The sequence below is a fragment of the Loxodonta africana genome, chromosome 2 (genome assembly GCF_030014295.1).
Source record: "Loxodonta africana isolate mLoxAfr1 chromosome 2, mLoxAfr1.hap2, whole genome shotgun sequence".
Lineage (NCBI taxonomy): Eukaryota > Metazoa > Chordata > Mammalia > Proboscidea > Elephantidae > Loxodonta > Loxodonta africana.
Window position 1 is genome coordinate 19980354 of NC_087343.1, and position 20374 is coordinate 20000727.

The 20374-nt window shown below is 45.2% G+C and overlaps 1 protein-coding gene across 2 annotated transcripts; it reads right to left on the reverse strand.

Annotated features, from left to right (window-relative positions):
* Positions 1 to 2173: 2173 nt before the first annotated feature.
* On the reverse strand, positions 2174 to 20255 carry ZNF622 (zinc finger protein 622). 2 transcript variants are annotated; one of them, XM_003408150.4, is made up of 6 exons: positions 19456 to 20250; positions 17914 to 18162; positions 17507 to 17669; positions 13698 to 13810; positions 3976 to 4119; positions 2174 to 2450 (listed from the first exon to the last, which is right to left on the reverse strand). In XM_003408150.4, exons 1-6 carry the CDS (start codon positions 20078 to 20080, stop codon positions 2323 to 2325), a joined length of 1422 nt encoding a protein of 473 aa, XP_003408198.2. In that variant the 5' UTR covers positions 20081 to 20250; the 3' UTR covers positions 2174 to 2322. The 2 variants fall into 2 exon arrangements, with proteins under 2 accessions (XP_003408198.2, XP_064126833.1); XM_064270763.1 differs by lacking the exon at positions 3976 to 4119 and having other exon boundaries at positions 19456 to 20255.
* Between the last annotated feature and the right edge of the window lie 119 nt (positions 20256 to 20374).

Genomic DNA, 20374 nt, shown 5'->3' on the forward strand with positions numbered 1-20374 from the left:
GCAGAACAAGGAAATTGAATACCGAGGACATTCCCATGCTTACGACCACAGAGGACCCCCAAGTAACTAGTCCATTTGTCCTGCTAGTCTTGCTCATTTAACTACAAAGAGGTGATGTTTTAGTCTGTTTCTTTCCTCCCTGCAAACGAGTTCTACTCCAGAAAGGCAAAAATACTGAATTTTATAAAATTATAATGTAGATGGGGGTGAGGGACAATGGCTTGTTCCATAAAACAAAATCAGAAGACAGTATCTCCTGAAGAGGGGAAGAAGTGACTAATAGAATAAATGGAATTACTTTGAAAAAAAAAACCCTACTCATTAAGGTCAAGCCCCGTACGACTTTTGTATGTATGTATGCTTATAGCTTATGTAGCATTTTATACATATGTGTGTTTATATACACATATATATGACATATAGCCCATTGCCGTCGAGTTGATTCTGACTCATAGTGACCCTATAGGACACAGTAGAACTGTCCCATAGCGTTTCCAGTGAGCAGCTGGTGGATTCGAATTGCTGACCTTTCAGTTAGCAGCCTGAGCTCTTGACTTTACAAGTCAGTAAACATATAGTCCTCATTGCTAGGTAATAAAGACTCAAAGAGTTCAAAAGATGTCTACAAACGAGGTGCACACCAGCAGTGCTGAGCTGTGTGGTGAGTGGAGTGGGAGACAACCAGGGTCTCACCTGCAGGGAAACACGAGTAACACGTGGCGAGCACACACCATGGACTACCACACAACAGCTGGAAGCAATAAACTGGTGATGCATATATAATATTGAGTGAAAAACGTTGAAATGAAAAAGAAACAGAGCAAGAGCTATAGCACAATACGACGTACATTCAATTGTCAGGTACCGGCAAGTCAGTTCCAACACATAGCGACCCCAAGTGACAGAGCAGAACTGCCCCATAGGGTTTTCTTGGCTATAATCTTCATGCAAGCAGGACCACAAGCCTGTCTCCCACAGAGCCATTGCTTGAGTTCCAACTGCCAACCTTTCAGTTCGCAGCCAGGTACTTAACCATTGCGCCACCTGGGCTCCTTACGTTCAACGAACTGTGTTAAATTAAAAGCATACCATATGCAAAACACTGGATTTTCCCAGGATACAGGTTTAAAGACATGTCAAACACGAGTGGACAGCTGTGGGGGGAGAACAGTAAAGGACAGGATGAAAGAGCGAAAGAAAAACCTGAGGAGCCCTCCACTACTGGGTAAAAGTGAACCCATGAACTCAGAGAATTAATTCAACTCTACGTGCAATTAAAAAAAAACACATCTCCCTAGCAGGTGAGTGCTGGTTAATACCAGGCCTTTGAGCCAGTTCAAAGCTCTGGTTAACATATTGTGAGAGCAAGCACATTCTATTGGCATCCGTGACAGCACTACTCAGAGTACCAAGAAGGCTAGACCATCGGCCTTCCTCTGCACGGCTTGTTTGCTCCATGAGGGAGAACACAAAGACCTCCCCTGTGCCGGGACTGCATGAGGAAGGGGCCCTTTGGCCAACTTATTTAACCACCACAACCTGAGATCTTTAACCCCCCTCCCCCACTTAACAGATTTTAAAAAAACCAAGTCTCTTCTCCCAAGTCACAAAGGTAGCTCTACGGATTTGAACTTCACATTTAGTCTCACTTCCCATCTTCCCCTATTTCTTTCTAAAATGAGAGCTAAGCCTTTCCTACGTATATCCCTCCTAAGCTAACTGCTCCAGCGAACGCAGCACTGGGAGTTGAGCCTGCGAGCCCAGCATGGCACTCTTCCTGTGTTCACCTTTACAGCAACCCACTAACAAGCTTCTGTAACTTTGTCTGGATTTAATGACAGTGCTCAGAGCCACTCAGCCCTCACGAGCTAGGATACATTCAAATAAACAACATTCAACTTTCCTCCTACGTAAGCCTTAAAACCACCTTAGATGGGTTCCAGTGCCATGATGTGGTTAGGTTATCCTTCCAAAAGCTAAACCAAGGTTGGCACGGACAAGTCACTCTCGACATTTCCTGTGTTTTTCTGACAGTCATAAACCATTTAAAAGCCAAGGCAATAAGGCAACTGCCAGACAGCAGAGCAGGTCCCAAGGGTTCAGCAGAGACACTGCTCACTTTGTGGAAATGTAGACTTTGAAAACTGCCTGAAAATGACACTTGGAAACCAGATTGATTTTGACTTTTATTATGAGGTCAGAACAGACAAAGTACAGGGAGAAGTAGCAGCAAAAAGGGTGTATCCTACAACCCGCTTCCACTGGCGTGCTCAGGCAAGGGGAGCTCGTGCAGGAGACGGAAACCCCAACTCCGACAGACGCTCAGAATCTGACTTGTGCCCTAAAATGCATCTGCTTGGTGGCATTGTTCTTCATTCCTGTCTTCAGCATCCACTTTGACTTCATCCTCTGGACGTACTGCATGTCCCGCTCTCGCACAAGAGCTGCTCCTGTGGTTGAAAGGGCGACAAGAAGCAAGGCAAAGAAGCTGTTACTCACGAGCAGAGAAAACCTCATCCTCGCAGAGTCCACGTGTTGTTCTGGGGTGACTGGGTTCTTGTATTTAAATCAGGAATGCTACCTTGGGATCGCCAAGCAATGGATCTCGGGGCCCATGAACATCCCAGACTGCACACCAGACCTTCTGTATACACACACATCGTTCTGGGCTGAGCGTCTTTAGTTTTCATCATCTCGAAGGGGCTTATGAACCCCAAAAGATGACACCCTATTGATCTGAGGGGGCAGACAAAAGGCAACAACTACAGATCAAGTCAGACAATCATTTCTGACGAGAGTGAGATGCAATCAGTGTCTGCTAGATTCCAGTGGCCTCACAGCTCCCGAGAAGCCACGATGAAGGAAACCACGTACGTTATCAACCTGGATTTTAATTGCCAGAGTGCCTCAGGCCATCAGAGGGCTGTGTCCTCTCACCCTCTCCAGTTCATTCGGGCTGGACTGAAGCTCTCCCTGAACACCTAGGGGTAACAGGCTTCAGACAGCGGCGTGGATTTTAATCTCCTGAGAGCCTCAGGCCCTCAGAAGGCTATGTCCTCTCACCCTCTCCAGTTCACTCGGGCTGGACTGAAGCTCTCCCTGAACCTCTAGGGATAACTGGCTTCAGACAGCAGAGTGGATTTTAATAATTTCATACTGATGAGATTGCAACGTTTAACAATTTTCAATGGCTTTATTCTTCTGACTCTTACTCTGAGTTTTTTCTGGGAAAATTACAAAAAGAGGAAGGTATAACCAGCCTTGACTGTCAGGCAACAGCAATGTACTCCACATGCAATGTGATTTTCAGTCCTCAGAACTAAGGCAGGCTCTACTATCAGCCTCTCATTTCATCCATGAGGAGGCGGACGCTTAGCCAGATTAATTCAATTACTCATGATTACCCTCTAAGTACCTCCAAGTACACCTTGGAAGTCATATTTGACTCAGCAGCTCATGCTATTAACCACTAGACTACTATTTTGTTCCTGTGTGTGGCCACCAGGATAATTCAACCTATGATGCTCACTGAATACTTTTATAACCATTCTCTTCTGGAAAAAGTTAACGGTGATCAGCATTTTTTACAGCGTCATTGTGCCAGAAATGTGTTGTTGTTGTGTGCCATCAAGTCAATTTCGACTCATAGTGACCCTACAGGACAGAGGAGAACTGCTCCATACGGTTTCCAAAGGAGTGGCTGGTAGATTCGAACCACAGACCTTTTTGGTTAGCAGCCTGAGCCCTCAACCACTTCCCCACCAGGGCTCTGTGCCCGAAACGGGAAGTTTTACATAATGGAGCTTTGGGCTTACTGTCATAAGTGTATCTATGAAGTGGTGCGGGAAGTTCCTGAGCCAAGAAGTTAAGCTCCCCAAGAGAGGCTCCAAAGGACAGTGTAAATGGAAACGACTCCACTAAGCCCCTCTGGAAATGAGTTCCTGGGCCAGCCCCCGGTCACGAGGATCCCCATACCTGTGCTGCCGGTCCACCCCAGGGCTCGGTACTGCTGGAGGACTCTGCCCACTGCCTTCTTATTTTTAGCAACTGTCACAGCTCTTGACAAGCCAAACCGCTGTTTGTAGTATCTCATCAGGGAGCGATGACCCACTCTGGCACCTGTTTTTCAAAAGAACAGGATGAAAACACTGAGGAAGATAGTTTTTCAAGGTGGAGCTAGAAAGCAAGGGCTTTCCAAATAAGAAATGATAGTGCCAGACCAAACAGCACTCTACTGCACCTGCTAAAGAAAGACAAAACACTAAGTAAAAGGGGGAGAAGGAATGCAAGAAAAGAAAACCAGAGGACAGATTAAAGAAACAGATGAGCAAGTCACTGTTAAGTGGAAAACTCAGTGTCTTGTTCTCACATATGACCTGCCTCCCTAGAAACTCACAAAGCAGCCGGCGCTAATACAAATCACAGGGAGGGCCCTGGGAGATAAGGGCTTTAGCCTGTTTTCAGTACAAAGGGGATTACGCATAGATAGTGGTCCTGAGGTTTAGGTCTACGCTCCACAGTCCAGGACTTGAACAGAAATCCATCCACCTTTCCTTTGCTTAAATTTTCTACTGCAGTGGTTCTCAACCAGGGGCAATTTTACCCACCCGCCCGCCAGGGGACCTCTGACAATGACCGGAGACATTCTGGTTGTCACGAATGGAGAGGTGCTACTGGCCTCTAGTGGGTAGAGATCAGGGACACCGCCAACCACACTATGATGCACAGGACAGCCGTTCCACAACAAAGAATTATCTGGCTGCACACGTCTACGGTGTTGAGGCTGAGGAATCTGCTCTATTGCTTTCTAAACCGCTGTGATCACCTTGGGGACTAGAATTAAACACAATGATTACGCTACTCTTCCTACAGCTTTTGCTTATTTAGAAGGATCTGGGAAAAGTGTAAGTCAATCATGCCTTCAGAAATGAATTTCTCATTTTAATTACCGAGTTTTTCTCACGTCATTACAATACACGATTGTATATATCACTGTCCCACAGGCCCATTATCGTTTTGTAACGCAGTGGGGAAAGGAGAGACCCTGTACATTTCAATTCGCAAACCTATGGGATAAAGGCACTGATTCTGCCAAAAGCTTTCGGACTTCTGTAGCTGAGCTAATGAACACCGGCAGTAAAGATATTTATTGCAGGAACCGTTAGGGGTTCCTATTTAAGGGTGAGGCACATCTGATATGTTAATTAGGGGTGAGCCAATTACAGCCAGTGAACCAAATCCAGCCAGTCACTGGATCTGTTTTTGTAAATAATGTTTTACCGGCACACAGACACGCCCATTCACATAGGTATTATCTCTGGCTGCTTTCATGCTACCAATTGGGCATAGCTGAGTACTTGTCAGAGACCCAGCAGTCCACAAGGCCTAAACTACTGACTATCCAGCCTTAAATAGGAAAAATGTGCTGAGCCCTGTGTCTTAGCTTCCCGGCAGGTGAAATCGATGAGGGCAGCCTTCACTGATGACTAACTCCAGGCACCATCAGAGCAAAAACGTGCTCCCCCGGCCACCAGCATCGGCACCAGCCAAGAGTTTCCGGTACCAAATACAAGATGTTGCTGTTGTCAGCTGCTGTCCAGTTAATTCTGACTCATGGAGGCCCCATGCATGCAGAGTAGAATTGCTTCAGAGGGTTTCCAAGGCTGTGATCTTTTGGAAGCACATTATCAGACCTGTCTTCTGAGGCACCTCTGGGTGGGTTCAATCTGTCAACCTTTTGGCTAAGTCACGTGCTTAAACACCCAGGGACTCCATACACAAGTTACCCTTTCAGGATAATGTTAGGACATAAGCATTCAAATATCTGCCCAGACAGACATAAATATGTAGGTATGAGTTAATGGCAGCTATACACAAGCCACGAAACAGCAATTTCCACAGAAAACTAGTACTAGGTAGAACCATATATGTATCGTCTGGTTAAGTTTTACATTTACACATACAAACCATCTCTTTCAGAACCTTTTGTGTGAAGAGCTTATAAACAGGATACTACAAAATACTGTAGACAGCTGTATTTGCTTTGAAGATCTGGACCTTTAACTTGCATGAAAAAAATGCCGTCAGGTTATTTTAAATTCCTATGCTTGTTGGTGCAGTGGTTAAGTGCGTGGCTGCTAACCAAAAGGTCAGGGATTGAACCTACCAGCTGCCCTGCAGGAGAAAAATGTGACAGTCTGCTTGCCTAAAGATTAAAGCCTTGGACACCCTGTAGGCAGTTCTACCCTGCCCTATAGGGTCGCTATGAGTCAGAATCGACATCAGTGAGTTTGGTTTTGGTTTTTATACTTGGCAGAAGGAGCCCTGGTAGCACAGTGGCTAGGCATTCAGCTTCTAAGGAAAAGGTCAGTAGTTCAAACCCGCCAGCCACTCCCACAGGAGAAGGATGTAGCAGCCTGCTTCTGTGAAGATTTACAGCCTTGGAGACCCTATGACGGCAGTTCTACTCTGCCCTGTAGGATCACTGTGAATCAGGATCGACTCAACAGCAACAAGCTTCTTTACTACTTGGCAAGCCACCTGGAAAATAATTTGCTTGCTACACGGATATGGAAAAGTAGCTACTTTCAAATGATTGTTTTGTGATCATACCCAAGAGATGACCAACAAAACCTTTTAAAAGCCTGTTTGAGAGCAGACACAGTCTTCCGATACCAATATGGATGAAAATGTTTCCCAGAAGCCTGGCTGTTCTGGCGGCATAAGCGTTAACAACAAAGCTCTCAGGCCACAAGAACCAAATAAGCTGGAGCTGCTGGGTGAAGGCCGAATCCTAAGTCAGGACTCTAGCAGGAACCCAGCACCGTGGACTGAGATTTTCTGTTTACAACGTTATGTCAGGATGCTCTAGGTATGCAATGACCATTGCTCCAAAATCAGTAAACAATGATGCTGGTCATTAGTATATAAAAAACCAGTATATTTATATTCTTAAGTAGCAATTGGAGAGATGCCTTATTGAAGCTAGCTTTTTAAGACGTCTTTGAAAAGGCTTCTGTTACTCAAGGCCATGGTTTCCAACGGCTGGCAGCAGAGAACTGGAAGCCTGTTGTCTGTGAGTATCTACTCCTGGGCTGCGTCAATGACGAGCACCTGACATTTAGCACCAAGTACAAGGTGCTGAGAAGAGCTCAACTTGAAGGCCCTCCTCCAGACACATTATTTCTAGAACACTGTGACTGCCCAATGAATAACAGGTTGGTTATGTCTGAGTTACAGGGAAGCACACAACCTATCCATCTATCATTCACTGCACCAACAACCAATTACAAAACTGCCCACCTCTTCTTAGTAGCCTTATAAAATGATGGCATCAGATACTGGAAAAGAAAATCCCTGGAGCTATAATTTTCCTAAGAATGTAATTACGTATCTCTCGTGGATCCGCCACCAGTCTCGTGTAGGCTGTCAGCAGCTAACTGAATGTGTCTTTCACACCAGCTTAGTCCTTGTTAACTGAAGAGCAATGAAGTAAACTCCAGGACTATGGCTGAGAACTCTGTAAAAGAAATGCTCACAGTGCCCTCTACTGGACGCCGCCCTTCGTCACAGGCTTTGGGGTCAGCCACTTGAGGATTTTACTAAACTCCAATCTGACTTAACTAGTTTTAAAGTACCAAAACGACTGTTTTTGAAACCAGTTTAAACCGCTCATCAAGTATAGTAGATGACATCTCTCTATACTTTCCACATGAGCATCTTTTCCAAATCAACTTCCCGTTAATATTCATGCGAACCCAGTCATAGAGCTGAGCACAACTGAAGAGGCTGCAGAATCGTGCACTTGTTCAAAGAGGTAAGCCATGTGGGCGTAAGGCCACTACGTAGTTATACTGTGTTTATCCAGAGATCGTCATTCTCTTGTTGTTACGTCCCATGGAGTCACTCCCGACTCAGGACAACTCTACGTACAACAGAACGAAACACTTCCCGGTCCTGCGCCATCCTCACAATCATTGCTATCTTTGAGCGCATTGTTGCAGCCACCGTGTCAATCTCATTGAGGGTCTTCCTCTTTTTTGCTGATCCTCTTAGTCATCACAAAATCCCCAACCCAGTAACGAGACACAGGAGGAAACCAATGGACTATAAACTGTCGAATCTCACTGCAGCTGTGACTGACTAAAAGATGACCAGCTCTGAAAACATGTGATGCTGAAAGCATGGATGACATTAAAAGCCCTGTGTGAGTCTGACTGGAAGAACTTCCAGAATATTGGCAGGTTTTAGTTCACCAAGAAGGCTATGTTCTCTTGCTGTTTAAACAAATTCTATTCTGTGGGGATTCCTGAAGGCTGTAAATAGTCTGCATTTGGTTGATGTTTTTTATTAGTGGCTCTTTGTCTTCTCCAGCTCACAGATGCCCTTAAACTACAGCTTTTCCCCAGAAAGATGCACACAGCCCCAGACACAGCAGATTAAAAACATCTGCATGGCCTGACAGATGACTTTAAGAAACTATGGCCTTTCCCTAGGAAACAGCACAAACCCACACAAAAACCTTTGCCCGGCTCAGTTAAGAACCCTTGGGTTAAGGTTATCTGGCTGCCGGTGAGGCCTTTCCTGAGTCTGCCTACAAGTACAGTATTTCACAGTACTCTAACACCAAACTCTAACTACCTCCAAGTCAATGTCAAAGAGCTGGCCTAAGGTTAGCACCGAATGCTTAAAAACAACATGGCTCCGTAACTGGACCTACAGCTGTGGGCAAGGAAATCCATGCTTTAAAAATCAGAGAAAATGGCCCTTCAAGCTAATCTCACGCCACTTTCTTCTTTGACTCTATGCTGCAGGCTAAACACTCTTCTCTATAGACTCAGAAGGGCACAGTAAGAAAATATGCAGCCAAACCGCCTCCAGGGCTACTTTTTAGCCTAGAAAGGCTCCTTCCCTTCTCCTTTTCCTTTACTGTTGCAGGCCCCAGGGAATCAGACCTGCTTTTCTTTTAAAGGTTGCCTCCAGCCCTCTCCAAACTTCATCAATAAACATTATCTGACTCTTGCATGGGTCATACCCTGCACTGAAATGAAAGAGATGAGAGAAGCAGTCTTTGTTCTCAAACGTAACGGGGGAAGACAGACAAGCATGTCTGTGATGACAAAGGAGCAAGATGGGTGTCCTGACAGCTATGCAAGTGTCACCAGGGCAGAGGAGACGCACCTTAGGCAGTGCCTGGACAGGATATGAGTCCAGGAAGGTGCAGGGTGAGACAGGCACGGTGCATGCAAAGGCTAAGAGGACAAAGCCAGTGGGGGGGAAAGGGGGGCAAAGGAAACGCCCAGAGCACCCAAGAAACTGGAGAAACTACAAGTTATCCTGCAGACAATGGCTCCAATGGTGGAGTTCTAGAGGGTAAAGAAAACAGACTGATGTTTGTTTTAGAAAGAATATTCTCGTGGCTGTGAGGAGACCATATTGAGATGGCCAGACAAGAAGCTATAAGGACCCTGGTGACTCAGTGGTTAAGCACTCCACTGTTAACCACAAGGTCGATGCTTCGAACCTACCAGACGCTGTGCAGGAATAGGTTGTCAGTCCGCTTCGATAATGATTTACAGCCTAGAGGGGTTGTTATGAATCAGAATCAACTTGATGGCAATGGGTTTTGGGTTAGACAGGAAGCTGTAATGGTGACATGGACAAATAAAGAGAAAACAAAACAAATATTCAAACGACATTTAGGAGTTGCACTTAGTAACTGCCTGGAGGTGAGAAAGGAAGAACGTATCCTAAGAAGATACCCAACCTTTCAGCTTTAGCTAACCTTAAAAACTTAATTGCCCTAGGAAGACATGTTTTTTAACTGAGGATTCATCTAGGTTTCAAAATTTACAGTCCGAGTGAAAATTTCTCTCAAATGTATTTCTTAAATAGGATATGCTCATTGTTATGAATATTTTGTAATACGACGTACTAAAGTAGGTGCAAAATGAAGCCAATATTTACAGGGAGCTAGTATGGATATGGATATGGCATGGATACAGAGTCCCTGGGTGATGTGAACAGCGAAGGTGTTCCACTGCTAACCAAAAGGCTGGAGATTCAAGTCCACCCAGACAGGCCTTGGAAGAACAGCCTGGTGGTCTACTTCTGCAAACTCAGCCGCTGAAAACCCTGTGGATCACAGTTCTTCTCTGACACGCGTGGGGCCGCCGTGAGTCAGAATCAACTCAGTGGCAGCTGGTACCATTACTACATGCCAGACGCTGCTTTAGGGGGATTATCTCATTCAGCCATCTTAACAGTCCCTGCCTAAGTTCTGTTGTTGTCCTGCTCACAATTAAGGAAGTGGAAGCTAACGGGACAAGGGGCTCAACAAATGCAGCAGTCATCCTGGAAAAGCAGCACTGACATATTTATGACGTAACGTTTGGTACTCGCATAAGAGTGAAAACAAGAAATCAACAGAAGAGACTCCTTGTAATATATTTAGGCCTGCTTTGCTCCTGTGTATGTACAAGCCATAATATTCTACTGCATTATATACAGCTTTCTGATCACGGTGAGGAGAATCGTATCTTCAAAACAGGTTTTGCCTGCCCGTTGCTTTCACTGTCATACAACAAAGCAGCCCTTAGCCTTAAAAGGTTATCATTCTGTGTTATAGACGGCTGTCTATACTTAAGTCGTATTACTCTATGTGTAAAGCAGTACCACAGGGTTGCTTCTTCATGGCAGACTTCTCCTCTGGCAGGGCATGTTGCTCCTGCCCCGCCGTTACTGCAAACCCCCAGAGGCAGGCAGCAAAGTGGTAAAAAAGGCCCACTCTTGGGTGAGTTGGTCAACCTAAGCTTTGGTTATCTCCTATGTCAAATGAGGATAAGATCTACCTCGTAGGCTTTTGGTACAGATAATACATGTTCCCGAGCGTGCTAACTTTACGTACTACCTGCTCAGTAAATACTAGGTACTGTTAAAAGCATTACTGTCATCTCTACCATCCCATTCCTTTACTTCTGACATGTCGTCTTCTCCCAATCTCATGAGCTAATCACAACACTTTTTTCTTCCCACACAACAAACAACAACAGTAGACACTTCTCATATCCGTGGCCTATCTTCATCTTTCCCTATCACCCTTGAGTCCTGTTCCCTAAAGCAGGAGGTGGAATTCAAATTCTAAGCCTCCCCCTACAACTAGAACGCAGGCAGGCAACCAAGGCGCTGTCAATCAGACACATCCAAACCAGACTACCACCGGGAACTCTGAGCAGCATGAGGAAGCAGCCCTGTAGGAAGCAGCCCCCGGTGGGCAACAGTGGCTCCAGAAGTTTTCTCAGGCAGCAGTGGTTGCAGGTCGAGTTCAGGACTCACGGCTACAGTAGTACCAGTTCCCCCAGAACCAAGTTCCTGGCGTTCACAGCATGGTGACAGCAGTAGCAATGGTTTCCTTGACAGGGGTGTTCTGAGGTCTGGTTTTGGACATTAATTCTAAAAGCTTAGCCTTGAATCTGTTTCCTCAGCCCTTGAAAAGATTCTGTGGGTGACCCAATAACCTGGAATAAAACTCTTTTCTGCTTAAGACAGCCCGGATGGATTCTGTTGTGTGTAAGTAAGACACTTGACCAACACATAAACGAACCAATCCTTGCCTCTTTTCAATCGTGTGCACTGGTTGTGTGCTAAGAAGTGGTGTTTTACCTACCACGGATGTATTTTTTCTTGGACACATCTGTGTCCAGCACTTCTGTGGAATCCTAAGGATTCTGGCAGACCAACCGCCAGATAACTGGGATTTTACTAGACCTGAAAACCTTGGGGGGAAAATGCAATATAAGATTGTAACTCTTTTCAGGAAAATCTGTTCTCATTGAAACACGTATTTAAGAAAGACAGCCACAAGTTGGTCTAGCGTGACTGCCGTAAAGCAGTATTTTTATCTTTACATGTGATACCAACAGGAAAGCTAAGAAATTAGTACTAGAAGAGTTAGGAAAAAACCTTAGGAGATTTATTTCATTAAATAGGAAACTAGATTATTGTGCTTTTAAGGTGAAGATTTAAGATCTCATCCTCAGCACAGCTTTAAATTCTATGACTAAAAGGTTAAGCTATATAGCCACACAAAAATACTACACAGGTCTTAAAAAGAAATGAAATAGGCCTGTATGTACCACTTGAAAAGTTACACGACACCTTACGTAAAAGGCCAAGTTGCAGAACGATCCTCAGAATAAGCTCTCATTTCTATTTTAAAGCCGAAACCAATTCTGAATACACAGATATATGTGTACGTACACATGTTCACCGGGAGAGATGAGCCCCAAACTCCCAGTAATGGTAACCGCTGGGTAGAGGCGTAGAAGAAAGGGGCTCTTGTTTCCTATTTTATAACCACCAACACCAAAAGAGCATGCTACAAGTACTTTTACTCTCTTCTGCTTTTTTGTATTTTCCAAAAATACCAGGATTAGAAATGTGGGTAATTTCCGTCACCAAAAAATTAAAAAATGAATCCTACAAATGAAAAAAGAAATCTCATATTTATCACCACAGTAACCAAAAACATCAGATTATATTTAGGTTTTACTCCCTTGTGAAGTAATCACATTTCTACATGAATGAACTGAAAATTCACTGGGTGGCACACGAACAGTTAAGCACTAGTCTACTGGCTGAAAGGTTGGCAGTTTGAACCCACTGAGAGTCGCCTCAGAAGGCAGGCCTGGCAATCTGCTTCCAAAAGGTCACAACAGCCTTGAAAACCTTATGGTGCAGTTCTGCTCTGCACACACATGACTGCCATGGGTCGCAACTGACTCAACTGCAGCCAACAACAATAGGACACAACATAAATGCTGGACCAGGCCTTTACAAAGACAGACAGCATTTTAACTTACACTAAAACCAAAGAATAACATCGTGCTTTTCAGGGTTTTTTTGTGATGATTAAAGGATTATTATTAAAATATTGAAAGTACATGAAACTTAAGGGAAAAAAGATAACAATACGTTGTATGTTTTTGTTTCTGATGCTTTGAAGAGTCTCAGCCACATTTTCAACCAACCAAATGCCAGCATCATATGTATTACCTATGTGCACTCGTGCAGCCAATGTGAGTCAAGCCTAGGTCCTTCTGGGAGACACTCTGTACAAGGGACGGCGTACAGTGTAGCTAGTGATCAAGGGGAAACAAGTCAACTAAGGAGAATGACGTTACTCTTTCTAATGCTCTTAAGTAGAGACTGACAAAGGTTGATACCAAACCAGCTAGAACTAAGTCCATATTTGAAAGGGTAAATCATACAAAAAGCAGCAAAAATACCAGATACTCCAAGTACATAAGCAGGAAAGAAAAAAGCAGCAAAAGGAATCAGTTCAAAGAATAAAGACAAGATTAACACACAAAACTTAGATGGGACCAGGAAATGGAAAAACATTAGAAAAGGTCTACATATTTACAATAAATACAAGAAAGAAAAGAAAATCCAGATGAAAACATCCTGAATCATAACAGAAATGAGAGTAAAAACAATGGCCCAATTTAAACAAAGCAGCCATGAGCTGGAACTGACTCAACAGCCACTAACAACAAGAGACAACCTTCAGAGTTTACCAGGTACACTTTGCGTTTGAAGTCCTATTTCTCTCAGTATGGAAGGTAACAGATGGTGGAATGTGTCTCTCCAACAACCCCTCTTAGCAGTAAGCTATTTAGTCTGACAAGTGCACTTACCAGAAGGCAGAATCAGCTCCATGGTGTCGTCGTCGTACTCCACATTCTTATCTGAGGGAAAAGCCTCAGCCTCACCGGCATCCTCCCCCTCCTTGTGATCTGGATAGCTACTCCTGTAACAGTGAAATGGCAAAGAGAGACCAGTAGCTCAAGTGTGATTAAAAGATATAAACCGTATTTGCAAATGTCGCAAACCCGAGGCTACCTCAGAGGGGACTGCCAGCTGAAAGGCCTTTGGGGGAAAACAATCCGTTAGCATCTTCTCTGTAGTGAAAGTGAGCAAACGATGTGTAACTGCACTCACTCACCCCAGGAAGGCAGCAGGACTCAGAGAGGATGGGGAGAACACACAGTAGGGGATAACCATTACAAAACGAGTTCTGGAATAGCTAACTGTCCAAGAGAACTTTCTATGATGATGGAAATGTTCTTTGTCTGTGCTGCCCAATACACAGCTACTGGACACACATGGCTGCTGAACATGTGAGATGCAACCGAAGAATTAAATGTTTAATTTAACTTAAATTGCCAATGGTTATACCGAGTGACTGCCATACTGGACGGTGCGGTTCTTGAAGAATATCTGTGTTCCAAGAACTGTTCACAAATTCATATATTCATATATACACATAGAAAATGACTGGAAAAACACACATTAAAATGTTAACAGTAAGAGAGGCAACCCAATAGAAAAATGAACGAAGAATTTGATCAGCTAGTTCACAAAAGATATCCAAATGGCCAGTTAATGCACAAAAGGGTTTCAAACTTCATCACTCACCATCAGGGACATGTAAATTAAAGCCACAATGGACTACCACCGCATCCCTGCCAAAATGGCTAAAATGAAAAAGTCTGAGAGAAGCAGAACTTTCCCTCTACAAGTGTGGAGAACCACTTTGGAAAATAATATCTTCTAAGACTGGACATACACACATCCTCTGTTCTGAGAGAATTCCATTCTTAGGGATATACCCTATACATATGCATACATGTGTTTACCAAAAGGAACATACTAGAATTATCTGGCGCCCTGACGACACAGTGGTTAAGAGCTCAGCTGCTAACCAAAAGGTCGGCAGTTCGAATCCACCAATCACTCCTTGGAAACCCTATGGGACAGTTCTACTCTAGAGGTCCTATAGGGTTGCTCTGAGTTGCAGCTGACTCAGCAGCAACGGGAAAGGATTATCTAGCAGCATCATCCCCAATAGCCTCAAAGTGGAAACCAATCCAATGTGCATCATTAGTGGACTAAATATTGTGGTTCACACAACAGAATACTCCAGAATAATGAGAATGAATGATCTACAACTGTTGCTGTGTGCTACTGAGTCAATTCTGACTCAAAACCGCCCTATATACCAGAGCAGAACTGCCTCATAGGGCTTCCTAGGCTGTAATCTTTCTGGGAACAGATTGCCGTGTCTTTTTTCCTGTGGAACTGCTGGTGGGTTCAAACCATCGATCTTTAGGTTAGCAGCCGAGTGCTTAACCACTGCATCACCAGGGCTCCTTGGTCTACAGCTACCTACCAGTTACAAGGATGAAAGTCACAAACATAAAGTTGCATAAAAGAAGTCAGGCTCCAAAGGGTATATTCTTTGTGATTCCATTTATAAAAAGTACAAAAATGAGCAAAACTAATCTATTTGACTGGAGGTCAGAACTGTGGTTTTCCTTGGAGACAGCAGTGGTAGCACCTGGGAGGACAGGGAGGGAAACGCCAGGGTACCGGTGATGATGCTCTTGATCTATGTGCTGGTTATGTAAGGGAGTTCAGTTTCAAATTTCACTGAACTATAGTAAGTGTTCACATATGCACTTTTCTATAAGTTTATTATTCTGCAATAAAATGTCTGAAGTCCAGAATAAGACATTAGCAGCAGTTGTCTTGGGAGGGGCGGAATTACAGGCCCTTCATCATTTTTAACTGAGGTAACCCACATAAAAGCATTCAGAGCTGTGTGCAGCGGGTAGAGTAAGCACTCAATAGATGATGGTTTTGCATGTGAAGGCTTTCTAATTTCCAAGTTTTCCTTAATGAACTTTTAAAAAATTTTTAAGGGGAAAATAATTTAACATGCATAGTTCACACTTTTCACTTCTAGGTACAAGTAGAATAAAAACCTAGAGAGTCCAAAAAAGTATATTTAAACTTGAGGAAATTCATTTCCGAACCATTTATATTAGTTATATACTTCAATTCAAATCAACAGTTTGAGCAACACTCAGTGAACAAGAGGTGCTGCCCTTCTGAAGCTTAGGCCCTAGTAGAAGATAAGAGATAACGAGCAAATAATATATATGTCAAATGGTAGTAAGGGCTATGAAGAAAAATAAAGCAGGGTAAAAAGGACTACAAAAACCACACTCATTGCCCTGGTGTTGATTCCATCTCACAGCAACCCTGCAGGACACAGGAGAACTGCCCCACATGGTTTCCAAGGAGTAGCTGGTAGATTCGAACCGCCAAACTTTTGGTTGGAAGCTGAACTCTTAGCCACTTCACCACCAGGGCTCCAAAAAGGACCGAGTAAACATATTTTATGTAAGGTTGTCAAGGCAAGTCGCTCTGAGGTGAAATTTATGCCAAGCCCTGAAGGAAGGAAGGAAGGGGCTGAGGCATTTAACTGAGGGGAGAGTACACAGGCAAACATCCTGAAAAACACATTTGCTAGGAATCCAGGGTCCCTCCTGGAACAATGAGTAAGAAATAGAACAAAATGCCAGAAACACTGCTGGGTTGTATCATGTAGGGCCTTGGAGGCCATTATAAGAACTCTAGCTTCTATGCTAAGATGGGAAGCCAAGTGAGTAGAATCTGATTCGACTTCTGTTTTAAAAGCATCCCTCTGGGTAGAGTGTTGAGTACAGAATGCAGGGGGGTAAGAATGAAAGTAGGGAAACCAGGCTGGCAGGACTCTACTGCAACAATTCAGGCGGTAGCAGCAGTGAAAGTCGTGAGTAGTCGTCAGTTTCTGGAGATATCCTAAGGTCATGGAACTAACGTATGCGTGCAAGAAAACGGAAGAGTAAAGGATAACTCCAAGGTTTCTCGTTTAAGTCACCAGAAAGAGTTCTCATTTACCTAGGGGCAGGTTGGGGGCATACCAGGAGTTAGATTTTGAACATGTTAAGTATCTCCTTTGGACATTCAAGCAGAACTGTCAAGTGGACAGTTGGATATGTAAGTCCGGAGCTGAGGGGACAGCTAAGCTGGAGACAGAAATGTAGGAGTCATTAGCATACTGCAGTCACTGAAACCTATGAGACTGGCGAGGATCCGGCATAAAATCATGAAGAGAGTGAGGATGAAGAGCCAGGGTAATGAGTGAGCACTGTGGCACTCCAAGACAGCTGCTGCTTGTACCCACTGGACTCAATCTCTGGTATCTGCTTCAAGCACTCCGATTACAGTAAGATCAAGATGTCGCTGTGAGTCAAAATTGACTCCACAGCAATGGGTTTTGGTGTGGTTTAGAGATTCCCTACAAAAGGTAACTAGCAAAACAACCTCTAAGCATTTAACAACAGAAATCAAAAACAAGTTTCAGCGTCAGGGAAAACGTAAGTTTGGGCTTGAGTTCGCTCTTTACCAGATGTGTTAAAGTCCATTTCTCATCTACAAAATGGGATGGGGGTCTGGAGGAAATAACTATCTCACAGAAAGGCCTAATTTCCAAGGGTTGTAAGGGTTGTTAAGCACACAAGGTCCTGTGCCAGACACACAGCAGCACATGACTAATACCACTCCAACGTAAATATGACCACCTCACTTCACCTCCCAGTGCCAACCACAGACATACCTAAAATCGTAGAAGTCTGCGAATTCCAAAGCCGCGTCCCCGTCTGTGAAGAGCTTACAGTGGCTCTTGTCGTTCATGTGCGCCTGTACAGCCTCTGTGGAGTAGAAGGATTTCCCTTTCTCATTGCACCACAGGCAAATCTTCCCAACGCCAACTTTCTCCCCTGGAAAAACAATGAGGAAAAAATAGGAAAGAAGCTTTTGGTAGGCAGATTACGATTCACCGTTTATCTCCACGATTCAAAAAACATTCACTGAAATTCTGATTCTCCCAAAATAAGCAGGTAATTCAATCGAAGGTTGATGTGAAACAGAACTAATGCAGAAAAGGGGAACTACGTCACTCCCTTAGCCCTACCCCTCAATAATGTGGTTTTTCCTTGTTAAAAAGAAAACCACTGTACTTACCCAAGTATCTAATCAGTCCCTTAAGATCAGAAAGATATTCTATATCGGGAATAAAAAAGCTGTGGACTTTTGTCATATGAGCCACATTCTTCATCAGGGAGCTTGAATGGTGGGAACAGAATAAGCACTCTGTTAGAGGAATGGCGCCAAGGGGTGGTCGCTCCCCAGTCCCGTCCTCCTCGGCACCTTCTTCCACCTCCTCAGCATCCTCACATTCCAACTCTTCATCGGAATCGAGATCTTCCCAACCTTCAAGGCAAGAGTTTTGAAAAACAAAGTCAGTTTAAGGAAAGAGATAACCGCAATCAGAGGTATCACAAAGATCAACAAACACAAGGTGGGACAGTTCCTACATTTGGGGAGACAGGTGCAAATCCTTTTTCGAGATCTGAATTTCAGCTGCTCATTTCCTGCAGACCAGTACATATGGCTAAGAGATTTCTTCATTAATCTCTCCTTCCCATACCGGGTAAGCTCCTGAAGGTAAGTCTTCTGCTGCTTTCTATGCCTCGTGGCACCTAACCCAGGGCTGCACACATGCTTAAGCGGCCTCCTATCTGGCTGAATGATGGCATTTTAAAAGCTGTTAGAACAGTGCTTGTTTCTCCTATTTCTCAAGAACGCTGTGGTGCGTGTGTGTGTGGTAGCGGTCGTGCTATACGAACACATACAACATCAGTGTTACTAGGATGTGAGAGCAAAGAACAAAATCAAACTGAAACCCAAACCCACTGCCATCAAATCGATTCCGACTCACAGTGACCCTGTACGACAGAGTAGAACTGCCCCATAGGGTTTCCAAGGCTGTGATCTTTATGGAAGCAGACTGCCATATCTTTTCTCCCACAGAGTGGCTGGTGGGTTCGAACCACTGACCCTCTGGTTAGCAGCACAGTGCTTAACCGCTGCACTGCCAGGGCTCCCTCAAAGAATGAAATAAATCATCCATAAAGTCAAGGGGGCTGGGTTACTGGCTCAAACCACACATTTCAGGTTGGCTAGCTGATTGCGAGCCCTTCATTTTATTGTTCTGATAAACTAAATTAAGTGCAAACCCATCATACCTGGAAACCCACTACAATCACAAATTCTACATCAGATGGTGTGACAGGAGCAAGTCTTCCTATAAGCCAAAAAACCAAACCAGTTGCCAGTGGAGCTGACTCTGACTCATGGTGACCCCATGTGTTTCAGAGCAGAGCTGTGCTCCACAGTTTTCAATGGCTGATTTTTTGGCGGCAGATAACCAGGCCTTTCTTCCTAGGCACCTCTGGGTGGGTTCACCAACCTTTAGTTATTCACTCAGTCTTCCAATTCATCCTACAGATATGTAGTAAGCAACCATTTCTTTTTCCCAGGTAATGTTTCAGCCTTGAATATATGATGGTATGTTAAACAGGCAGAATCCCCTATGTGGATGCTGGCCAAATAAGGCACTTCAGTAAGCATCTAAGCCGCCCTCGCTCTTCAGTTTTCACTCGAAAGCGGACCGTCAGCCTCGAGTGTCAATCCCCATTTCCCCCTCTCCGACAGGGCCATTACCGTCTTCGTCCGGGTCCTCCTCCTCCTCCTCGCTCTCCTCCCCCTGCTGCTTTGCCAGCTTCTTCGCCTGCTGTTCAAACCACTGGAGCCGGGGAGGCTTCTCGGCCGGCTCTCGGTCGTGAGTCACACGGCGACTGTCTGCCGGGGCCACCGGACCCCTGGACTCGTCCTTCGGCTCCAAGGGGGCCTTCTTGGGCGACATGGACGGCTGCGCCTTGATGGCCTGCTGGATGGCCGCGTTCATGGCATCCTTGTCCACCCCGTCGGCCCCCAGCCCTTTCTCCAGGTTCTTCTCGTTCATCATCTCCACCCTCCGACTCACCGTCTGCACCGCCTTCTTCTCCAGCTCCACGTGCCGCCGCGACTTGAGGTGGTTCTCGTAGGCGTTGAAGGAGGCGAACTTCTTGCTGCAGACGGTGCAGTAGGTGGCCGTGCCCTTGCTCTCCTGCTCCGCCAAGGCCCGCTGCGCCCGCACCCGCTCCTGGAAGCCCTCTGCGGTGACCGGGGCCATATCGGCCACTTTCCGCCGCAGGTTGTAGCGGTGCCAGTCCGTCTTGTAGTGGGCTCGCTGCATCTCCGCGTCGTGGAACGCCACCCGGCAAGTGATACACGTGTACGTCGCCATCGCCAGGCCAGCAATGAGCCGCGACTCAGCTACGAACCAGTGACCAAAGCCCTGACCCCACGCAGCCCTCTCAGACTTTAACTCGCCTCTCTGCCCACAGAATCAAAACACCGCAGGCTCCCCGCGTCTCCCTGAGGGAACTTCCGGCGCAGCCGGAAGTTAGTACCAGCTAGACGGGAAGTCCCGCCCCACGGCCCGCAGCCGCGCCCCATCGAGCCGCCTGTAGCTAGTCAGGGCCTGGTCAGCCAGCCTGATGGGAGGTATTGATTGGCGGGCGCTGCGCCACCGCCTGCG

Coding starts and splice junctions, on each gene's coding strand:
- ZNF622 (XM_003408150.4), bottom strand. CDS start 20,080: ATGGCGACGTACACGTGTATCACTTGCCGGGTGGCGTTCCACGACGCG. Junction 17,670..17,913: donor GGGACTGATTAGATACTTGG/GTAAGTACAGTG, acceptor TTGTTTTTCCAG/GGGAGAAAGTTGGCGTTGGG. Junction 2,451..3,975: donor GGGGTGGACCGGCAGCACAG/GTATGGGGATCC, acceptor TTTCAACCACAG/GAGCAGCTCTTGTGCGAGAG.